We start from the raw sequence: 21,039 nt of genomic DNA on the forward strand, positions 1-21,039 counted from the left end.
GACATCAGAAGCTCCTGACTTCTACTCCCAGCTCTGTCACTGACTTGCTTTTAGACCTTGACTTAGTCACATCCTCCTGTGTCTGTGTAAAATGTTATTTACTTACCATACAGCCACATTAGTTTTTCTCTGAAATGCATGTTGAAGACTCAAGTTTATACAAGTGCTAAGGAGTTCTGCTAGTAGCATGAGTGTAAGACACCTGCAGAATAATGTGAGGGAAGCTCTTACCTCTCCCATAAGCAATTTCCTGTTTCCAGGACCATGACAAGGGGATGTTCCTGTTTACACGCTCCTGCAGTTTATCCACCAAACCAATGGATAATCACAAGGATCACATGTTCTCCCTGCTGGCTGTCTTTAAATGTGCTAGCTTATCTATGGAGAGCCAGGCTGACAGTCAAGTATGATGCAGAGGACTGGGTACTTCACTGTGGCCATTAGAGCTTATGAGGGTTAGAAGAGGGGTACATGCTCTACTATCTGGAAAGTAGTTACATATAAAACATGGGGTCTCTTCAGCTATTAAGGAGGAAGCACCCATTCTTCTCACCCTTGGATTTCCAACAGGACAACTCCAGTGGACATCTCCAAGAGCATGGTTTAGTTGTGAACATAACCCTTTCGAGCATGGTGCTTTCCTACCCCATGCTTAGTATCACAGAGAGTGTGAGTGGTGCACTAGTGCATCAGGGTGTAGTACTTGGCATGGGCCAGATGGTACTGTTACCTGCACATCATCTGTGTTGACAATAGCCCCTGTGATGTTGGAGAGCAGACTGATGAACTCCTCCTCAAACTGCCGCACTTTGTCAGGGATCTCATTGATGATGATTTTCACTCGTTGGTCATCTCGCAAGATGTAAATTCCAATTATAGCTGTGTCATTGTGGCCAGCTAGATCTGAAGCCATGATATCCACTACAAAGTAGCCAGGGTTGTAGGCTGTAAAGAGGTCAAAGGTTCGCAGGATCCCATCAAAAGTACCTTTGAGAAGAGACCATGACAAGTCACGAATTAGCCCAAGCATAGCAATAAATACATCAAATTGTGCTATCCAGGCCAGGGCTCTGGCAGGGCCAAGCTGGGAATGACACAATCTGATCCTCAACTGGGAAGCATGTTATCCCTGACTTGGGGCTTTCCCATCCTCACTCAAGCAACACTTACACTTGAGCTCAATTCCCAGCCAAGGCCTATTGAAGCAATTTCAAAAGAAAGAGTAAAGGAGCAGGTGTTCTCCATTAATACAGTGCATCTTCCTAAAGAATCAGTGCAGCTTCATCAGCTGATTGCTATGGGGCAACTGCTGTGGCGCCACAGGGCATGAATATTTGGTTGAAAACCTAAGGCACCCCTATAAGCTTCCCTAGGAGCTGGGTTACCTACAGTTTTGGGCACTCCATGGATGAGTGAGAAACTTCAGACGCCTGTGCTGTCTGAAATCACCGAGATGTGAGAACTTCCCTGCTTGAGGGCCCTACAGCTACTCACCAATGCTGAAGACACTGGCCACCTCCACTGAGTCATTGGTGTGCTGCTTGATATAATGGATGCCCAGGATGCTGTACATAACCAGGCTATTGTTGCCCACATCAGCGTCCACTGCTAGGACTTTGATCAACTCTGAGCCCACCTTGGCATCTGTTGCAACCCCTTTAAGAAAGAAAAAGGATGGGATAGTTTATGATGTGGGCAAATAGCTGAGCTTATAATTATCATCTGAGAGTACACAGGTATTGTAAGGAGGTGTTTTTCTTACACCTGTCACCTTCTGTTCCTCCGAGGAGGAGATAACACCCCTTACTTCCCATAATAACCCCATAATCAGAAGTCTCCTTACTTATCTTGTGTTTCCTCTATAGAAGTAGATTGTAACTAGCTATGAAGTGTGGCAGCTTATAGAGACAGAGATGATTTGGCAGGTTGTTTCAAGTACCCTCCACTTTCTTTTTGGAGAAATTTGTTTTTTTCCTCTTGTACAGTTTTCCCTTCCAGGGGTCCTGGGGCCCTTGCTATCCGAGGATACTCAGGATCTGAGTTTGCACATCCTACCTGTTATTTTATAGTTTCACCCCAGAAAAGAAGTGATCCAAGTAGCAGGACACATTTTTGTAATATTACCCCATACCTGCAGTGTATTCCGACTTAGTGAATCGTGGCGCTTGATCATTAATATCCTCCAGAAAGATCCGGACTTCCTGAAGTGTGAGGTCTGAGCTGAGGTCCCAGGCCTGGAACTGGCCTGCCCTGTGGCCTCTGGGTGGAGTCCAGTTTCTGTTGCTGGAAGCTTTGACAATGATAGAGTGGTAGAGCTCCTTCTCTCGATCCAAGTCTTTCATCACTTGCAGCTTCCCTTCCCGGCTTAGCTGGAAATTGTTCTCCCTGTTGCCAGCTGGAAAGGTTGAATTGTATCCAAGTGAGTCTTACCTTTGCCCTAACTAACGCTTCTCACCTAGTTTTGGACTTCTGGGCTCATATATGGAAGGAGAATACAAGCAGGCACAGAAATCCAGTACAGGCCCTCTCCCAGTCTTTTCCTATCCAGATACCCCTCCCCAGGAGTTGTACTAGGGCCTGGTGGCAGAGTGGTTACAGAATCTCACAAATGTGCCACAGATATAAGTTTTAGCCTTCCTTTGGTCTTTGTCAAATGTCACCACCAGTCAACCCAGCTCTAAATGGGTGTTTAGGCATTTGGGCTGGAGAGTCCCTGGTGTGTCATTGCTGTACTCTAACGAAGCTTATCCAATGGAGTGTGGGCGAGCCTCCGATCTGCTTGCCAGATGACAGGAGGCGGATGCTGCTCGCTGGGACCAGCACTGAAGCCAGTAAGCCTGGCTTTGAAACTTGAAACATTTAAAAACTTTTGAAACATTTTGAGTTCCCTTGTTTCATTTCGAAGCTGTTTTGAAGGCTTTTGTCTCATTTCAATTTTGCTGTTTTGAGTTCAAACCACATCAAAACAGCTTCAAAATGAAATGCCGGGCAAAATTTTGCACAGCCCTAGGGTCTATTACAGAAACTCCAGGAACACATTATATAAAGAAGCTACCTGGCTCTATACATTTACATTTATTTCATGATACATTATCAGTATGATACATTCCCACGCCAAACAGCTCACAAAACATACTGAGTTTTCTCTTATAGGATGCATGACACTTGGGACCTCTCAGCCTTGTAATATCAACATGTATTGTTTCAAAACTAACTTAAACCAAAAATAAAGCAGGAATGTAACCTCCTCTCCCTGAAGAGACCTAGGGGGAGGGAAGCCACCCTACCTGCTATGAAATAGTAGACAATAGCATTGGAGCCCTCATCTGCATCTACAGCACCAGTGACATTCCCTACAATGGTTCCAGGATGGGAGTGTTCAGGAACAGAGAGTGCTTGGTACTGGGGGTGACCTTTCTGCAAAAGGGACCAAGAGAGAAGAGAAGGGATGTTACAGAAAAAAGGTACAGTGTAATACCAATAAAAGCTGAGACAGAACTATCTCATGGATAGGAGACTTTTTCTTCCTCTTTGCTTTAACGTGTGAACATTAGACATGCACACATAAAACCCTCATTAGAGTAAACATCATTGACCAATGCAACTCCCAGAGTGCAGTGAGGATGACTCAGGGTAGGCCAGATGAAAATTTGTTTCTGTGGGTAGTTCTCACCTCACATTAGCTGTCTGCTATCTCATGAACTCCAGTGTGCCCTAGGATCTAATATTCCATCTCTCTGCCCCTACCTCTGCCCCATGAAAGTGGGATGGATGGCTGTGCTTACAGGTGGTCTCATGAAGAGGGGTTCATTGTCATCAATGTCATCCAGCATCACCTGGAGAGGCTGCATGGTCTCATACGGTGGCTGACCCTGGTCACAAGCCACAATGATAAGCTACAGGAGAAACAGCAACACAGTTTTGGTCACACAGATGCCTTTCAAAAGCAAGGGTCAACAGTCTTCAAAACACAAGCAAATGGGGCACTACCACAAGCTAACACAAGGAAAGACATCATGTCCTTTGGGTAGGGAATATCAAGTGAAGGAGAATGGTGACCTTTTGCCATGGAACAAGCCAAATAGCATTGGCCGATGCATAACTAGCATGCTCCCCCCACAGCAGTCAGGCTGCTGACTCCTCACTGTTGATGCATTTGGTACAAGGGCAGTTCGTGCCTAGCAACCTGGGTTAAGCTGCAGGCCTAAAATTGCCCCAGGCTCTACTCTCACCATTTAACCCTTCCCTCCCCTCACTGATATATATATATATTCCAACAGGTAGCTGATTGTCTCTGGGTCAGATTATTTCTTAAAGGAAAGTGATGATGTCAAACCTAATCCAGACTACATTTAAGGAGGAGCAGGGAGGTGACTTGGAAGTGGTGCACTAACAGAGTGAAGAAACAATTCCTTATTCACACTTGCAATGTTTATCATGTCCTCCTATTTATTTTTATTACTCATGTGTAAAGTCTTAACCTTGGATACAGGAGATGGACAGAGATGGAGCCAAACACAGTGGAATGAAACACGAGGCAGAGCTTGTATACTCCGCTCTGTGAAGATGTTTTGATCTTCATCTGCTAATTCCCTGAGCTATTCTAGTCCTGTCACCACCAACATCACTGTGGCCTGTGGTTCTAGACCTGGGCTTTTCAACCAAGATGTCACAATGCCAGAGCTGACAGGGACGGACAACCTCCCTTGCAGTCCCAGACAAACAGTCACATGCACTAACCCCACGTCACCATCTCTTTTCCTTTTTTAGACTTACATTATAGATGGCTTGTGTCTCTCGGTCTAGCCTCTTTGCTGTCTGGATGAGTCCACTGGCGGGGTCAATGGTGAAATACTCCCAGTCTTTATTCCCTGCTCCTGTTTTTAGTAGATTGTACAGTACAGCTCCATGGAGACCCTCATCCTTATCTGTGGCATAGACTTCATACACATTGGACCGCAGAGGTATTTCCTGTCATCCACAAAGAAAACATCAGGGCAGGGATTTTGAGGATAGAGCTATGTGCATGCCTAGGGGAAACACAAACCTCTAAATCATTGAACCCCCAAACTCTGAAGACCTAAATAATGTACACAAGTACACACACACTTCTTCCCTTCCTGCAGGGAAGTTCTTCATAGGAGACTTGTAAGCTCCTTGTAGCATCCACAAACAGTTCAAGAAAGTTGTAGCTAATGTAGAAATTGAATGTTAAAACATGATCCAGAAACTAGTATTGGCTTAAACCTAACCAGTGACACTTGTCCACATTTCCACTGTAGAGTAGCAATTGCAAATGATGCTCCTAATTTGTTTGTCTTTTTGCTTTAACCCCTTTAGGAGGCCCTGTTCTCATTGGGCTAATGAAATACCTTTCCCATTATTTCCAGAAAAGGTATTTAGAGAAAGGAGGAAATCAGTCTTAGGAAAAGGCTGTGCTCTTCATTTAGTCCAAAAGCAAATGTTGGTCCCAAACAGTGGAATCTCTTGAGTGGGAGGAGGAAATATCTCACTCCTGACAGCCCCTCTGGTTACGGTGAAGGAGAATGCCTGACTGGGAGTGTGTGGTGAGGGGTTAGGTAATGAGGAAAGGATGCTTTGGCAGGGGGCCACCCCCAGAGCAGTGTCTTACAGCCTGAGTAGGGAATGGCACGCTGGCTCCCTGTTCATTCGTCTACCTACTTTGCAAAACAATGACTTTCTAACATCCCTACCAGAGACACCACCGGCATAATCACAGCCAGGATCTGACTAACTAGAACTGTGGAGAACATCTGTATAACCCATGTATGCTGTATGGTGATTAGCCTGTGGGGGTTATTCTGGAGAAGGGTGGGGGGACCCCCTTCCCCTCTTGTTGCCCATTCTGTGTCTATACTAGCCAGACCAGAAAGTAAGATGCCTGATCAGAATGTCAGTCAAACCAAGGCCATGAGTAACTTCTGGACTCCTTTTTGGAAACCTGGCCTCTGATGTGACACCACTGTCCAAGCCAGAGGTGTCACAATTAATTCCCTTTTCTGGTACAAGATCCTCTGCCCAACAACACAAGGGTTGGTCTCATCAGTCCAGACAGCTGGGCAGTTGTACCGTGTTAGTAGGTGGCATTCTGCCCAGGATTTACCTCTTTAATATGCAGGATGGTGCCATTGGGTGGCCGGACAAACACCGGCCGGTTATCATTAATGTCAATGACTTCCACTTGGAGCATGGTGGTCCCCCAGAGAGGGGGCTTGCCTTTGTCTGTGGCCACCACCGTCAGGTTGAACCTCTCGTAAGACTGCAGGCGTCTGCAGGTTGTGATGAGCCCAGAGTCCTTACCGATCTTGAAAGCCTCTGGGAACAGAACAGACACATCCCTCACTTTGGTCACTAAGCAATAGATTTTCATAAATTATTCTATGGTATGAGTCAGAAGCCAGGTTAGGGGAAGGGCACAGAGCCAGATTCTGATAGTTGGTTGAGCACACAATAATTCACTACTTGGCAATGATTGGCTGCATCCCCACCATCATATCAAGACACTAAATTTGAATCCCTTTCAGATCTTGGGCCAGGAATGACCAGGTCCTGTATTACCAGGCCATATGCTCAGAAGGGCCAGTGGAATACCAGAACTCCAGGGAATTCTTTCAAGCTGCACAAGGCTGTGTCTAACTGTGGCAAAAGAATGAAAGCTTTCAGTCTCTTTGATGGTGGGCTGAATTTGGAGTGAGCTCCCAGGTTTGAAAGAAGTGGACTTTTGCTCCATTTTAAGCCACGTTTGCTGGCTTTGGCCTCATGCCTACCAACTCTTTGTGTGAATGAATGCTTTGGAATTTGTGCTTTGCCACTATCCACCTCAGAAAGTGCCTCACCTCCCTCTCTGTCTCCAGGCTTTCCTGGCTTTTATTTGTGTGAGTGCATGAGCAGAATGCAGTGACCTTCTCCAGGACATAGCTTATATTTATGTAACTAGGAAGCCTGGGAAGTGGCAGCTTTGGGTGTGGTGAACAAGAGAGAAACAGAGACTGAGCATCAGGGAGAAAAGTCTGCAAGCCTGAAATGTAGGACCTTGAAGATAGCAGAAAGTGCTATGGTGTAGAATTAAAAATGTGCATTTACTCTGTATGCACGTGTGTTTGTGCACATGCCTATGTGTTCATGTGGACAATCTATTATGATGTGAAATGAAAAAAAGTCACTTGGTCTTTATATAGTCCTCAGATTTCATCTCAGTGTTCCTATGTTTTCCCAGTCACTCCAGAGATATTCCCCATGCCTCTAGCATTCCCTGAATGTCTGGATTAGGTACCATGGCTGCCTACCCACTCCAGGCCCCTCGATGCTGTAGGTTACCACTCCATTGTCACCCTCATCAAGGTCCATGGCTGTCATTGTGATCACAGATGTCCCCGCTGGCTCATTTTCATACACGCTGGTGCTGAATTGGCTCTTAGAGAACTGGGGCCTGAAGTCATTGATGTCGAGAACTGTAATCAGCACCTTGAACGAAAGCAAACTAGGCATATCACTAAATGCAGAGATGACCCCTTGGGGGCTGGGAAATGATATGGCAGAAATGACCCTGTAAAACAATTTGGTCCACTACCATAATGGAGCTGCTAATGCTTGACTTCCAAAAATTGCACCGTGTCCCTTCCATGACTGGGTTAAGACAGATCAGGAATTAAGAAGTGCCTATGTGGTGACAGGCTGGGGAGCTCAGGGTGTGTATTGGGGAATGTATCTGGGAGCTAGAGGACTGAAGAGAAATAAGAGTCTGCCTGTGCCCATTGAACTCAAAAATAATCTTTTTTTCAATTCATTACAAACAAATCCTACTTCTTGTCTATCATGGAGGGCCAAAGCAGGAGATGGGGATATAAGTCAGCAAGCATGAGGCTGACATCAAGGAACCCAGAAAACAACATAAGGCGCTGTCAGTACAACAAAATGGAAAATTCCACCTAGAGAAGCCCCATGTGAGCATGATTTATACCAGAAGCAATCAACAGAAAGGGACAGCTGACCACACTATATAGCAACATATAAACTCTATAGGCCTTTTTCCTCTTAATCACATATGCTCAGAAGTTACTGGAGTTTCTGGGGGGTTTTAAAATACATGTTGCAGTAACTTGAAAAGTGACACTGTCATAGAGGGCATACGATACAGTCATTTATCATAGCTGAATTAATAGGGTTTGTCTGGGAACTACATTGTAACTTTTTTCAAATGCCACATTCTCCCTTTCTGGTATGCAATACCAATTAACTTGGTCTCAGGGAATATCATCTTGGACTTCCACAACTTTCTTGTGGGCTTTCCCTCTTTTACACTACTTCATGCACACTTCTTTCTCCCTTGGGTTTCTCCGATATTTCCCTTATTTTCTTGCTCTCATTTTCTCTTTCTGAGTTCTTTTTCTGCCCCTTCTTTCTTGACCTCACATAGCCTTTCTTACTGACTTTATCATTCTCTTGCTAACTCTTCTTACACTCTGAGGAATACAAATGCCTGTCTCCTGCAACAAGAAGGCATGCAAACCTATGAAGTAAAAACAGAGGGTATGAAGTTATGTCTTAACCTCCCCCTCCACCCAGCCCACTCCCCAGCCCGGAACTGTGGTTTGGCACCTGAACAGAATTCTCTCGACGGTTACTAGGAATGTCCCCAGGGTTGTCCTTGGCTACAGCAGTCAGCGTATAGTGATCCTTCTTTTCTCGATCGAGGGTTGACAGGATGTAGATATCACCCTGAAATATCCAGAGACTTTCAGGAAGTTTTTGGCTGTCTGCAGGCTATTTCCATAGTGAATGTGATTGCTGACCTTGAGCAATACTCATTTAGATCAAACAATTAGTGTAACAGAAATAAGAGGATCATAGTAAGGAAGGGGAGACTCCCCTTCTTGAGGCTTGACTTGAAAAGGGAAAAGGAAGATTTCATGGGTCCTCTACACCCCAAATTTCTCATGTGAAACATTATCAGGTTTGGACCCTGGAGGGCATTCTTTTAGCAGCAGGCCACTCCCAAGTTAAGGTGGGCAAGAGGCTGGTCACTCCTGTTCCCACAACCTTCATGTATTTGCAGTGCTGCTCCAGCCTCAGTTTGTCTCTTACCGTATTGGGATTTATTCCAAATTTGCCCTCTCCATCTCCCAGGCTGTACTCAATGAGGGCAAAGCGCCCGGAGTCAGCATCAGTGGCTTTAACCCTAAGGATAACTGTGCCCAATGGGACATCTTCAAAGACAGCTTTCTGCAGGTGTGGAAAGGAGAGAAAAGTCCAAAAAGTAGGTGATAGTTTGAGTCAGCAGTAAGACCAACAAAATATTCAGACCAGCCACATTTGGAAGACAAATTAGTACTGGGAAGGAGTGGTCTCTGCTCATTTTATATGGGGGACTGTTGGTCTGAGGTATGGAGTGAGATGTTAAACTCTCTCCATACTTTAATCAACAGATTCTTCAAAATTTAAGATTTTATAAACAATAACAACAGCAACAAAATACTGCCAAGCCAAGCCAAGCCAAGCCAAGCCAAATGAAACCAACCTCCCCAAACCCTTCAGAATCCTGTAAACAATGAACCCTTCAGGATGGAGAAAAACTTCTCAAATTGGATTCAGCACAGCACTCATTTATCCTAAGGCTGACACATGAACAACTGGTGCCTTCTGAGACATGGGGGGGCACCATTTGTAGGTGCCAGTGTCACCAACAAGTAGAGACCACCTGCAGATGCTGGCATTGAAGGGGGTGATGAGCAGGGACTGCCCACAGATGACGGTGGTGGGGAGTGGCAAGTGGGGACCACCTGCAGCTGCCGGCGGTGGCATTGTGGGAGGGTGGTGAGCAGGGACCGCCCACAGATGCTGGTGGCGGCAAGTGGTGAGTGGCAAATGCACAGACACCAGCAGCAGCAAGGGAAAAGGGGTGGTGAGCAGCAAGCAGGGACAGCCCGCAGATGCTGGCTGCGGCATCGGCAGCAAGGTGGGGTGGGTGGCGAGTGACAACCACCTGCAGAAGCCGGCAATGGAGTCAGCCAATCTCAGGTGGGGCACATGCCCCCCTTACAAGTTGTCTATGGGCTAAAGATAACAAACTGAAATAGCTGTCCTAACATGAAATGGTGTATGTACTCATCAGAGTATTAGGTCTGGAAACTAAGGATGACAAAATAGATATCCCACAGTATTAAATATTTTTCTGCTTACCTTTTAGCAGTTAACATTTATTTAATCCACATCTTGGTAAAATATTCATGGCCAGATTTTCATTTAAGATAAGACCCTTTAAGAAATGTCAGGTCAAAAGCTTTGCCCCTAATTTTATGGAAGCATTTTGTTCTCCTCATTATATAGCTCTCATAAGATTGTAGCTTGTGCACATAATACCCCACACAACATTTTGACCAATGAGACAGTTATTTGAAACCCTTTGAATACTGATTGATAGAGGAACCAATGTGCCCTGCTAATATGCATTCTGCAACAGGGGCCAAGTATAGGCCTGTCTCTTCCTCTGATGTCTTCTCACAATATACATGCATTCTTATCACTAAACTCACCTGGTAAGATGGCTGGCTGAAGATAGGATTATTGTCATTGATATCCACAATCTGGAGATATACAGGGATCTCAGATGACCTCCGAGGAGAACCATTGTCTGAGGCTCGGACAGTGAAGTTCAGCCATTGCACTTCCTCATAGTCCACTGTCCTGCTTGCAACAACCTTCCCTAGAAGACAGCAGAATTGCAAATGAGAAACACTTGAATCTGATGATTCTCACAACACAGGACACACATCATTGACTGTGACCTCCTGTCTACAGTGTCCCTTAGATTGCCAGAAATGAGAGAGAGACCACACCCAGAGTTCTTCCTATACGAGAAATAAAGAAAAAAACTGTTGAATGGGTTCTACTGCTTGAGACAGTCCAAGGCTGAGGATCAAAGATGTATCCACTGGGACAAGCCTCAACAAGTCTGATATAAACCCTCTGAATATAATGTTGGTTTAAGCTGCTTAGCATAAGCCTGGTACTTGAGAGTGGTGTAAGTGTTCTGCTTATTCATTCTGAATGATGAGGAGATTGTTTTGACCACCCCTGACATGCCCTCAATGACTTGATATGGCTAAGCATGTAATATTCTGACTAAACCTTTCAACATGTGACCCAAGGTGCCATTAAACATAAGGGTGGCTGTGGTTCTGACCCTCTCTGACTCAGGCTGTTCATAGATTGCTAACAAACTGTGCCTCACTTCAGCCCCTGGATCTACCCCTCTTACCACGATCTCAGCGATGGGAGTTAGGAACACAGGCATGAGAAGAGGGACATGCAAGTCTCCTGCCTACCTGCTGAGGGATCTTCAAGCTGAGCATACCCCTCTGGTGAAAGGTTCAGCAGCTCATAGGTGATCTGTCCATTGGGACCTTTGTCTGGATCCACTGCTGACACAGAAATCAAGGTAGTCCCTGGTGTGGCCCCTTCCAGGATCCTCTCAGTAAAATAGGTGGTCCCAAAAGGACGAAATCGGGGTGTATTGTCATTGACGTCTAGCACATTCACTGTTAGCTTTGCTGTTTGAGAGAGAGGGCGTGGGAGGCAGAGTTGGAGGGTGATACCCAGTGGGTGGAGAGAAGATGAAAGAAACAGGATGAAAAAACAACAGGGGAGAACTACGTGCACCAGAGGAGCTTTGCCTGAGAACATACTACTTCCTTTACATAGGACCTCATGATGAGTCCTGGAAACCAGATCTTGAGCCAGAAAAGGCCAGGGTACTCACCAGTTTGCCCCCAACCCTGAATTATCACCCTGGAATGCAAGCTGGGTTGGCTTGCTCTGAAGCAGACATTCTCTTACCGTTTGGCACACTGACTGAGCGGTCAATTAAGTCACTGGCATTATCATGGACAGATATGGTGACTTCATAAGTAGCCACCAGCTCCCTGTTTAGAGCAGAGTTAACCTTCACAGCTCCTGTAAAGCAGAAGAAGAGAAAAAAATATCACATAGAGAGATTATAAATCTAGAGAGAACTTGCCTAACTTCCCCATGCAGGGGGAGATATTGTGTACCAGGCCTTGGAAAACCTGTTACCCATAGCCCCCTCTATGTCTGCATGGACTCCTGTCTTTTCTTAAACTATTTAGGCAAAAAAAAAGGCGGGGGGGGGGGAACAAAGGCAAAAATATGGGGTCACTTGCTGCCCTCAAGCCTCTGCACTTTCTCTGCATGCAGCTGCATGGACATCAGATTGCTTCAGCAATTGTGTGAATTGAATTGTTTGGGCAGGGGTGAATTTTGAACATTTGTGTCCTGATTATTTGTGAATGTAATTTGTGTAGCTCCAGTAGAGTTACCAGAGTTATCCTCACTCTTGCTGGCTGAGGATCTGGCCCTTATTTCATTAGACTTCCATGACTCTTGAGCCTGTTTCCTATGGGTCAGCTTTATTTTTCCAAAGTACATGAGCTACATCAATCTTGTGTTTTCATAGCACAGATCTCACAAGGAGCCAAGACATGTGGAATCTGGGAATGAAGTCACAGGGCATGATGGGATTCTTAATTATCCTTTCTCCGCATATGAAAACCCACTGAACAAGAGATGACTTACCCTAGAAGGCCTCCCCCTCCCGTTCCCCACCAGCAAAGTTCTGCTGAGGGGATGTCTGCATTCAGTCTGCAAAGGCTAAACAACAGCCAAATGGCATGTGTCAGGGCTGCTCCCTCACAGAGAGACAGAGCTGAGCACCCAAGCAGCAATGACAGTGATCATGGTTATGGGTGAGATGGAAAAGAGATGATCAATGGAGCAGAGAAAGGACTGGCTGAAAGTTGCACAGAAACAGAGACAGCAAACCTTCCGGGCTGACAGCCATAAGGAAAGAAAAAATAGTTAGTTAGTTAGCAGCAAGGCACTGTCAAAGTGTGGGCAAGGAGAGACTACAAGGTAAACAAAAAGAGAAGAAAGGCGTAACTGCCAGAAAGGGTGCAAAAGCAAAAGAGAAAAGGAAAGATATAGAACCAGGGAAGGAGAGAGAGAGACAGAGACAGAGAGTATACTGGAACTGAAAGAAGTAGAACAGGGAAAAGAGAGGCACAGGCATTCACAGAGTTCCTCCTGTTCTTGTACCTGTTCTAAAGTCCACAGCAAATGCTCCCTGCTGGTCCAGCACTAGAGCATTGGTGTCATCCTTAGCCAGAATTTCAATGAGGTAATATTCCAGCCGGGGGTTGAGGTCTCTGTCTATTGCCGTGACCTCAGCAATGATGGTGCCAGGCTCTATTGACTCCAGCACACTGACTGTCTGGATTGGGTTGATGAACTCTGGCCGACAATCATTGACATCATCAATGAGGATGTTGACGGTAGCTGTGCCAGAGAGAGGGGGTGTGCCTCGATCCACAGCCACCAAAGTCAGTCGGTAGGTGTCCTTCTCTTCCCTGTCTATGGTGATGTTGGCCACCTGGATCACTCCAGTGTCGACATTGATCAGAAACTTGTCCTGAGCTCCACTCTCGATCCGATAGCTCAGCTGTTGGTTGAGGCCACTGTCTGCATCTGTAGCTGTTACCTGGAGGACAGAAAAACCTGGGGGGGGGGTAGAGAGGGAGAAGGAAGGGACCCAAACTCTGGTATTAGACTCCTTTGCATTCAGCTGGTTATCCCAGCCAAATAACTGCTGTATTGCAGCAATCCAGCGGTTTATCTAGTGCAGCCTCCTGTTCCTGAAAGTGCCAGCACTGCACACTACATATAGAACTGTGGAACTTCAAACTAGCTGTGTAACACTGAGCCAGGTAGACAAATTTCCTCCTCTTACTGGAAAATGATATTTAGAGGTATGCTTTTGGGAACTGGCTTGTAGGTAAAGCACACTGACTTTTATTAGTAGATGTTTAGGATTGGGAATCCAGAAGAAAAGATGACAAAGGTGATATGGAAATACAAAGCACCCAAGTGAGGGACTAACAATAGAGGGATGGGGGAGAGGAGGGGAACGTGACTAGGTTACAGGCAATACTACTGCATTAGAACAATGGTCCAGGGGAATGGCAAGGGTTAATTGGTTTCTAAAAGCCTATTTGTGACAGTTTCCTTCAAGGCCCACTGTGTCTGAAGTCAGCAGACACACAAGCTGGGAAATCGAAGACATGTACTGCACTGTTCCATAGCATGAGATAAGGTGGCATTAGGTAACAGTACCCAACTGCAGACCCTTGGGATTTCTGGCTTTGGTGGACTGATCAAATCAGGAGGCTGGCAAATAACCAAATTAAGATGTGTGCATGTGATGGGTTTGTCGGAACAAAGCAATATGCTGACAGGACAGAATGTGGATAGTATGACGACCACAAGGAAATCAATCAATGATGCCTGGGAGTGAAGAGTCATCAGAGGGGAGAAAGAATACAAAAGGAGAGAAAACCCAAGGCCACCATGGACAGAGGGCATACCACCAGCCCATCTCACCCACGCCACTGAGGGTGGGGATGGGCCTCGGCCTTCGATCTCAAGGTTGCTGACATCTGATACCCAAGAGAGAACCTCAGGGTAAAGCTTGTGTACTGGCCAGATTTACCTTCCCTCTGTGACAGCCTTAGGACTGGTAGATATAGAACTGTTTGAATTATTCTTAACTGCTATCACTGTGTATCAATAAAAAATTGCCTATTATCGATTGGAGAGGTCACGGTCAGTCTGAGGATTTGGATGGACCAAGAACAAGGTATCTAGGTCATAAATCCAGTGCCAACACTGTCAAGCTATCACCCTTAACCATGAGGAGCACCAAACATACAAACTAAATGCATTGGAGGCAGCCAAGAAAAGAACCAAAGGCCCTGATAAAATAAAACCATTGACTTCTAACTCATTTACCAGGTATCAGAATAAAATGGAAAGGGAAAAATCACCACTTGCTGGTGTAATTTGAACAAGAGAAAAACAAGAAAACTTGATTAAAACTAATAGGTAAACTCCCCTTCAGGCTCTAGCATGTAATGGTCAGCGAAAACTGTGTAATACAGTTGCATTCATAAGACACAGTATCAAACTGATCTGTAAAATCTGTATGTCTTATGTATGCACTGATGAATGTGTACATTCACTACATGTTAACCACATAACGAAAGGATATCAATTTTCAGCAATGAGGAAAGTAACATCAATTGCCCCATTTTGCATGATGCTATCATGTCAACAGTGATATCAGCAGTCTTGATTCTGGATGTATAAATCAGATCATGCACAACACAAATATTATACACTTATTGCATGGAAAAAAAGCTACTCTATAATGGGACTGGAGTTGACCGGTACTCTGGTAGCTCAGCTTCTTCTTGGAATTTTAGATTTTCATCCAGTGATTTCTTCCCCCCATCCAAAAACTGTCTTGGCATTATTGGGGAATCTTCAAAAGAAACCCCCAGCTCCCCATGCACTCCCTTAGGCAAATTTCCATTCCCTCACAGGTTGAAATTATCAAAAATATGGGAAAGAGAGGAGTAGCAGAATGAGATACAAAGAAACAGTTCTTCCTAGCCCATGGCTGGTTTCCAGTCCAGTCCCTGTCTCCCTCTCTGCCCCATCTCCCCCTCACATTCTGGAATCCATCTGACCTGGGGGGCTGTTTTCCTTCAGTCGCACAGTCATCACTGCCGGGTTAAAAATCGGTCTGTTGTCATTATCATCCAGGATGGTCACAATAAGCCTAGCTGTACTGTTTAGCTTCCCAATATCTGATGCCACCAGCATGAGCTCCAGGCTTGGGTTCAAAAAGGCTTCACGGTCAATCACTCTGCCTGGCTTCACCAAAACGATACCTGGAGGATATAAAAGTCAGCCAGGAAAATACAAGATGATGTTTTGAGAAAGGGTGGATTTAAGTGCACTTGGACAGCTTTCAAATGGTGCCCAGAGTACATCCCTGCAGTATGTGTTTCCCATTAGCAGAATGGAAAAGCACAGAAAACTGTACCCAAATCTTCCATCTTCTGGAATGAAGGCAAATATACAGTGTCAACAAATAGGACAACAGCCCTAACATTAATGCTCTTTACTCAGTAATTGGCATGGATGTGAGGTAAGGATAATGTTAAACAGCACCTACAATCCATGCCTTGGAACCAACAAAACTACCCAGCAGCTCTACACCAGAGACAGACAGGAGCCAAGTAATGGTGGTGTGTGCACCCAGCATACCTGTTCTGTTGTTGATAACAAAAAGATCCTCTGTCAGTCCCAGGAGCTGGTAGGTCACCACAGCATTGATGCCCTCATCATTGTCTAGAGCCAGAATTGGCCCATTGAGCACCGTGATGGGAGTTCCTGAATCAAACAAAAGGTGTTAATGACTACTGGCAAGAACTCTATGCAGACCTCCTCCTCCTCACCTTCAACCCCCCTTCACACCCCAGTGACTCATGACCAACAGAAATGAATGAATGTGGCACAGAGAGGGAGGCCTCATGAGACAATGAAGGAATGGCTGTTGCAGCCTTGGCAGACTGAATCAAGAAGCTCATTTGTAGAAGCCGTAAAGCCCTGCTAAGAAAACAAACAAATCCATCAGATGTTTTCAACTAGTCACAGTGACATGAAAGTTACTTCCCAGCATGCTCTGCAGATAACTCCTGCTTAGCTATACATCGTGTGTGTGTGTGCGTGCGCGCGCATGCACACACACATGCATGCACCAAACCCAGTGTTTATAGAAGTGCTCAAGTCAGGTCAGATAAGGTGTCACCTGTATCCAAGAGCCTTTTAAGGAATTCAGGCTCCAAACCAAAAAATGATACCTGGGCTCTTCAAGTGGCAGCATTTATTTTAAAGGTCTAGAAAAAGAGAAACATTCCTGGCTATTGGGGGCTTGAACTGAGTAGTTATCTGGAAGAACCTACAGTGTCCAGACTTTTTATACAACCGTTGTCTGAGAGCAGAGAAAATTTCACCAAAATGGGTGACTTTTTCAGCTCCTTTATTCCCTGGACAAAGCATTTGGCTGCTTGCCTTGTCCTGCTCTGTAGCAGACCCAGCTCTCATTTACTCCAGAACAATAACTGCCACCCAATGCTGCCATATTTCATATGGCAGAAGAGCTTCTGGTAATTCAGTTATCACAAAGCAGTTGGCTCCAGTTCAGTAGTTTTGCACTGGAGAACTGCTGGCTTCATGGAGGTGATTAACGTTCTGTGTGGATAGCAATCCCACATAGATGCATAATATCCAAAAAGGATAGTTTTCGTCTGGGAAAGTAGATGACAAAGACATTACTTCGGTGGGGAAAATACCCACTTTCAGGAATTACAAAAGTAACAACATCCTAAATTTTACTAAACTACCCCAGCCTTGTCTCCATACCTATATACCGAGAGATGTAATAACACCCACTTGCACATCAGTAACCCTTCTGATTAACCAAATATATTTCACTACTCAATGACATCATCAACATTTAACTACCTGGATTGACATTATATATGACAGTGGAGGCAGAAGAATTCTCAGCGGTCTTCCCTTCACTTAGCTGGAGGTGACTGGGGCAGACTGGTTATCAAAGAACACCCACCAACCTAGAAGTGTGCAGTCAAGGAAGAACAGACCCACCTGCTGGGGAGTTCTCCATCACCTCTGCCTGGTAAGAACTCTGAGTGAAAAGTGGCCGGTTATCATTTTCATCTGCTATTGAAATCACCAGCAGGTCAAAATCCTAAATGCGTGTGAACAAAATATGGAAAAAGAGCCATGATTGCAAATCCCTTTCTTCAATTTACATTCCATATCAGTGCCTTCTGCATGCTGCCTTATCCAGTTCAGCACCATGGAGAATCTGAGCCTGGTGCAACCATAGAACTGTATTATCAGAATATGCCACATGTGCAATACTCATCCTGCTGGCTGGACTTCATTTCTAATCTCCATACGATGCCTGTGTCATTGGGACAGAGATATTTCAGATATTCCAGTATCATTCTAGTAATGCAGTTCTGTGGCAGCACATGGCTGGCCCACATGCTAAAGTACTATTCAATGCCTTCTGGATTTCAGCCTTTGGGGTCTAATTGTAATACTGTCACCATGTTATAGCTCTCTATAGTGTACCTCCATTACAAGGATGTGGTAATGTTGCCTTTTGCTAGGTCAGCTAGGGGCATGAAAAAAATCACTCCCCCCAGTCAACAGTTATGCCAGTAAAATCCCTGGTGTGAGTCCAGTTATACTGACAGAAGAGGGCTTTTGTCAATGTCTTCTGGGGAGGTGGCATTGGTAAGTTGGCAAAAAAAATCTGTAATGAAGAAAAATTCCAATACACTCGCATACCAACATATTCCAACATGTGGATGGTCACAGACACTGTGCCCTTAAAGGGATATGGTGAAATTACAAAGTGTTTCAATCATTATCTATATGCATTACAGCAAACAATCAAGGATTGAAGACTACATCATCACACACAAATTGTCTCCACCATATTAAAAAATGATATATAAGAATTCACAACACTGAGGGGTTGCATTCTTTTTTCTAGTAAAACCACAACTACTTCTTTCTCCAGTATTGGAACAGACTGTGCTTTCATTCTGATGCATCTCCATGTATTTCTGAAAAGCCAGATAACATGGAGTGGTTGCTGTGTAATCATTATAGGAATTAAGGCTCGGAGTAAGACATTTTAAGAAAATTCTAACTTGCTTTAAACATGGCTAGTTTGGATTTTTCTGATTCAGACTGAAAAGAGAAAGGAAGATAGTTGGGTTTGCATCGTGTGTGTGAATTCCAAAAATTAACTGGGGCTAGGTGTGTTGGAGTGTAGACTGCCAGATTAAATATTTTCTATGAAATTCCACCCTCTCTCTGCCAGTACAAGCAGCTTTTCCCCAACTGTTTTTATGGAAAATCCCAGTGCTGTCTGTAATTACCCGCCTGGCATTGCGTGGGTTCTCAGGGTTGTCCTTTACGGTTATGGTCAGCCTGTACTCAGCCACCTGCTCTCTGTCCAAGGGGCGATTTACATAAATTATGCCCGTCTGGTGAGGAAAAAGGAAAGAAAAAATAACATGAAGATGCAGCTAAGATCCCTCCACCCACCATTATTCCAAGGCCACACAGCTCAGATCCACTCTGGGTGATGGATCCAGACGGTGTGGAGTTCCACGTGTGTTCTGCATAGGCCACGCTGTCAGGCCACTTGAGCAGTCTCTGAGACTCACATGCCGTCCACAGTTGTGCATATAATCCGAACTTTGTTGGTGCTTAAAATAGGCAATATTGTGTGCAGTGAATAGTAGGGAGCATCAGTTTCTCTTGCTGGTGTGCATATCAATGGATAGTATTTACAGTTCCCTGCCTACGATATCAGTTAACTTCAAATCATTGCTTATCAACTTCCTGGCTTTCATACTTTCATAGAATCATAGAAGTAGAGTCGGAAGCGACCTTGTAGATCTTCAAGTCCGACCCGCCACCTGAGCGGGAGAAAAAACTGGACTCAAATGAGTCCAGCCAGGTAGGCATCAAGCCTCCTCTTAAAGACCCCCAGGGTAGGAGCCAGCACCACTTCCCTAGGAAGTTGGTTCCAGCTCCTAGCCGCCCTGACTGTGAAGTAGTTCTTGCGGATGTCTAATCTAAACCTACTCTCCAATAATTTGTGTCCATTGTTCTTTGTCATGCCAGGGGACGCTACGGGAAACTGTGTCTCCCCCTAACCCTTCTGGTCCCCCCCTAGTGAGTTTATAGACAGTCACCAGGTCCCCCCTCAGCCTTCTCTTGTGAAGGCTGAACAGGTTTAGGTCCCGCAGTCTTTCAATGCTCTGTTGTCCCCCGATCATGCGGGTGGCCCTCCTCTGGACCCTTTCAATGTTGTCCACATCTCTCCTGAAGTGGGGTGCACAGAACTGGACACAGTACTCCAGCTGTGGCTTAACCAGCGTCACACAGAGGGGGAGGATCACCTCCCTGGCTCTACCTGAGACGCACCTGTGGATGCACGACAAGGTCTGGTTAGCCCTGCCAACCGTAACCTCGCATTGTCGGCCCGTGTTCATCTTGGAGTCAATAATGACTCCAAGATCCCTTTCTGCCTCTGTGCTCTCTAGAAGGGAGTTTCCCATTCTGTAAGCGTGCTGCTGGTTTCTACTGCCTAAGTGCAGCACCCTGCACCTGTCAGTATTGAAACGCATCCTGTTTATGTTAGCCCACTCCTGTAACCTATCCAGATCTTGCTGCAGTCTTTCCCTCCCTACTAGCGTGCTTATGAGCAGGTCCAAGGAGGTTATCCTCCCCCTCTATATGACATTGGTCAGGCCACGTTTCATAGTTGGTAACAGGATGAGTTTCATAGTTGGTAGGGTCGGAAGGGACCTGAGCAGATCAAGTCTGACCCCCTGCCATGGCAGGAAAGAGTACTGGGGTCAAACGACCCCGGCAAGGTGTCTATCTAACCTCCTTTTGAAGACCCCCAGGGCAGGACCAAGCACCACTTCCCTTGGAAGTTGGTTCCAGATCCTAGCTGCCCTGACTGTGAAGTAGTGCTTCCTCATACCTAGCCTGAATCTACTCTCCATCAGCTTATGGCCGTTATTCCTAGTTACTCCCAGTAGTGCTTGGGGGAACAGGGACTCTCCCATTGCCTGCTGGTCTACCTTGGCCAGTTTATAGATGGCCACCAGATCCCCTCTCGGCCTTCCCTTGTGGAGGCTGAACAGGTTCAGGTCTTGTAGCCTCCACTCATAGAGCAAGCCCTGCTGCCCCGATCATGCAAGTGGCTTTCCTCTGGACCCTCTTGATGCTGTCCACATTCCTCCTGAAGTGCGGCGCCCAGAACTGCATGCAGTACTCCAGCTGTGGCCTGACCAGTGCCACATAGAGGGGGAGGATCACCTCCTTGGACCTGCTCATGATGCAACTGTGGATGCATGACAAGTTGTGGTTAGCCTTACTGACTGCGTCTATAATGACTCCAAGATCCTTTTCTGCCTCTGCACTGATGAGAAGGGAGTTCCCCAGCCTGTAGGTATGCTGCTGGCTCTTCCTCCCCAG

General features: G+C 45.6%; 1 protein-coding gene across 2 annotated transcripts in view; it reads right to left on the reverse strand.

Moving 5' to 3' along the window:
* CDH23 (cadherin related 23) overlaps positions 1-21,039 on the reverse strand; it is a 556,494-nt gene that overhangs the window by 11,753 nt on the left and 523,702 nt on the right. For both annotated transcript variants that reach the window (XM_019538542.1, XM_019538541.1), the window contains 18 exons: positions 18,921-19,028; positions 17,608-17,710; positions 16,204-16,329; positions 15,621-15,824; positions 13,132-13,590; positions 11,857-11,973; positions 11,346-11,570; positions 10,554-10,723; positions 9,106-9,243; positions 8,620-8,739; positions 7,308-7,485; positions 6,125-6,336; positions 4,777-4,971; positions 3,786-3,896; positions 3,288-3,417; positions 2,132-2,395; positions 1,495-1,656; positions 731-987 (listed from right to left, as the gene is read on the reverse strand). In XM_019538542.1, coding sequence (XP_019394087.1) covers positions 731-987; positions 1,495-1,656; positions 2,132-2,395; positions 3,288-3,417; positions 3,786-3,896; positions 4,777-4,971; positions 6,125-6,336; positions 7,308-7,485; positions 8,620-8,739; positions 9,106-9,243; positions 10,554-10,723; positions 11,346-11,570; positions 11,857-11,973; positions 13,132-13,590; positions 15,621-15,824; positions 16,204-16,329; positions 17,608-17,710; positions 18,921-19,028 — 3,279 coding nt within the window. The remainder of the gene's footprint in view (positions 1-730; positions 988-1,494; positions 1,657-2,131; positions 2,396-3,287; positions 3,418-3,785; positions 3,897-4,776; positions 4,972-6,124; positions 6,337-7,307; positions 7,486-8,619; positions 8,740-9,105; positions 9,244-10,553; positions 10,724-11,345; positions 11,571-11,856; positions 11,974-13,131; positions 13,591-15,620; positions 15,825-16,203; positions 16,330-17,607; positions 17,711-18,920; positions 19,029-21,039) is intronic.

This window comes from Crocodylus porosus, unplaced genomic scaffold (assembly GCF_001723895.1).
Source record: "Crocodylus porosus isolate Cpor-Errol unplaced genomic scaffold, CroPor_comp1, whole genome shotgun sequence".
Classification (NCBI taxonomy): Eukaryota; Metazoa; Chordata; order Crocodylia; family Crocodylidae; genus Crocodylus; species Crocodylus porosus.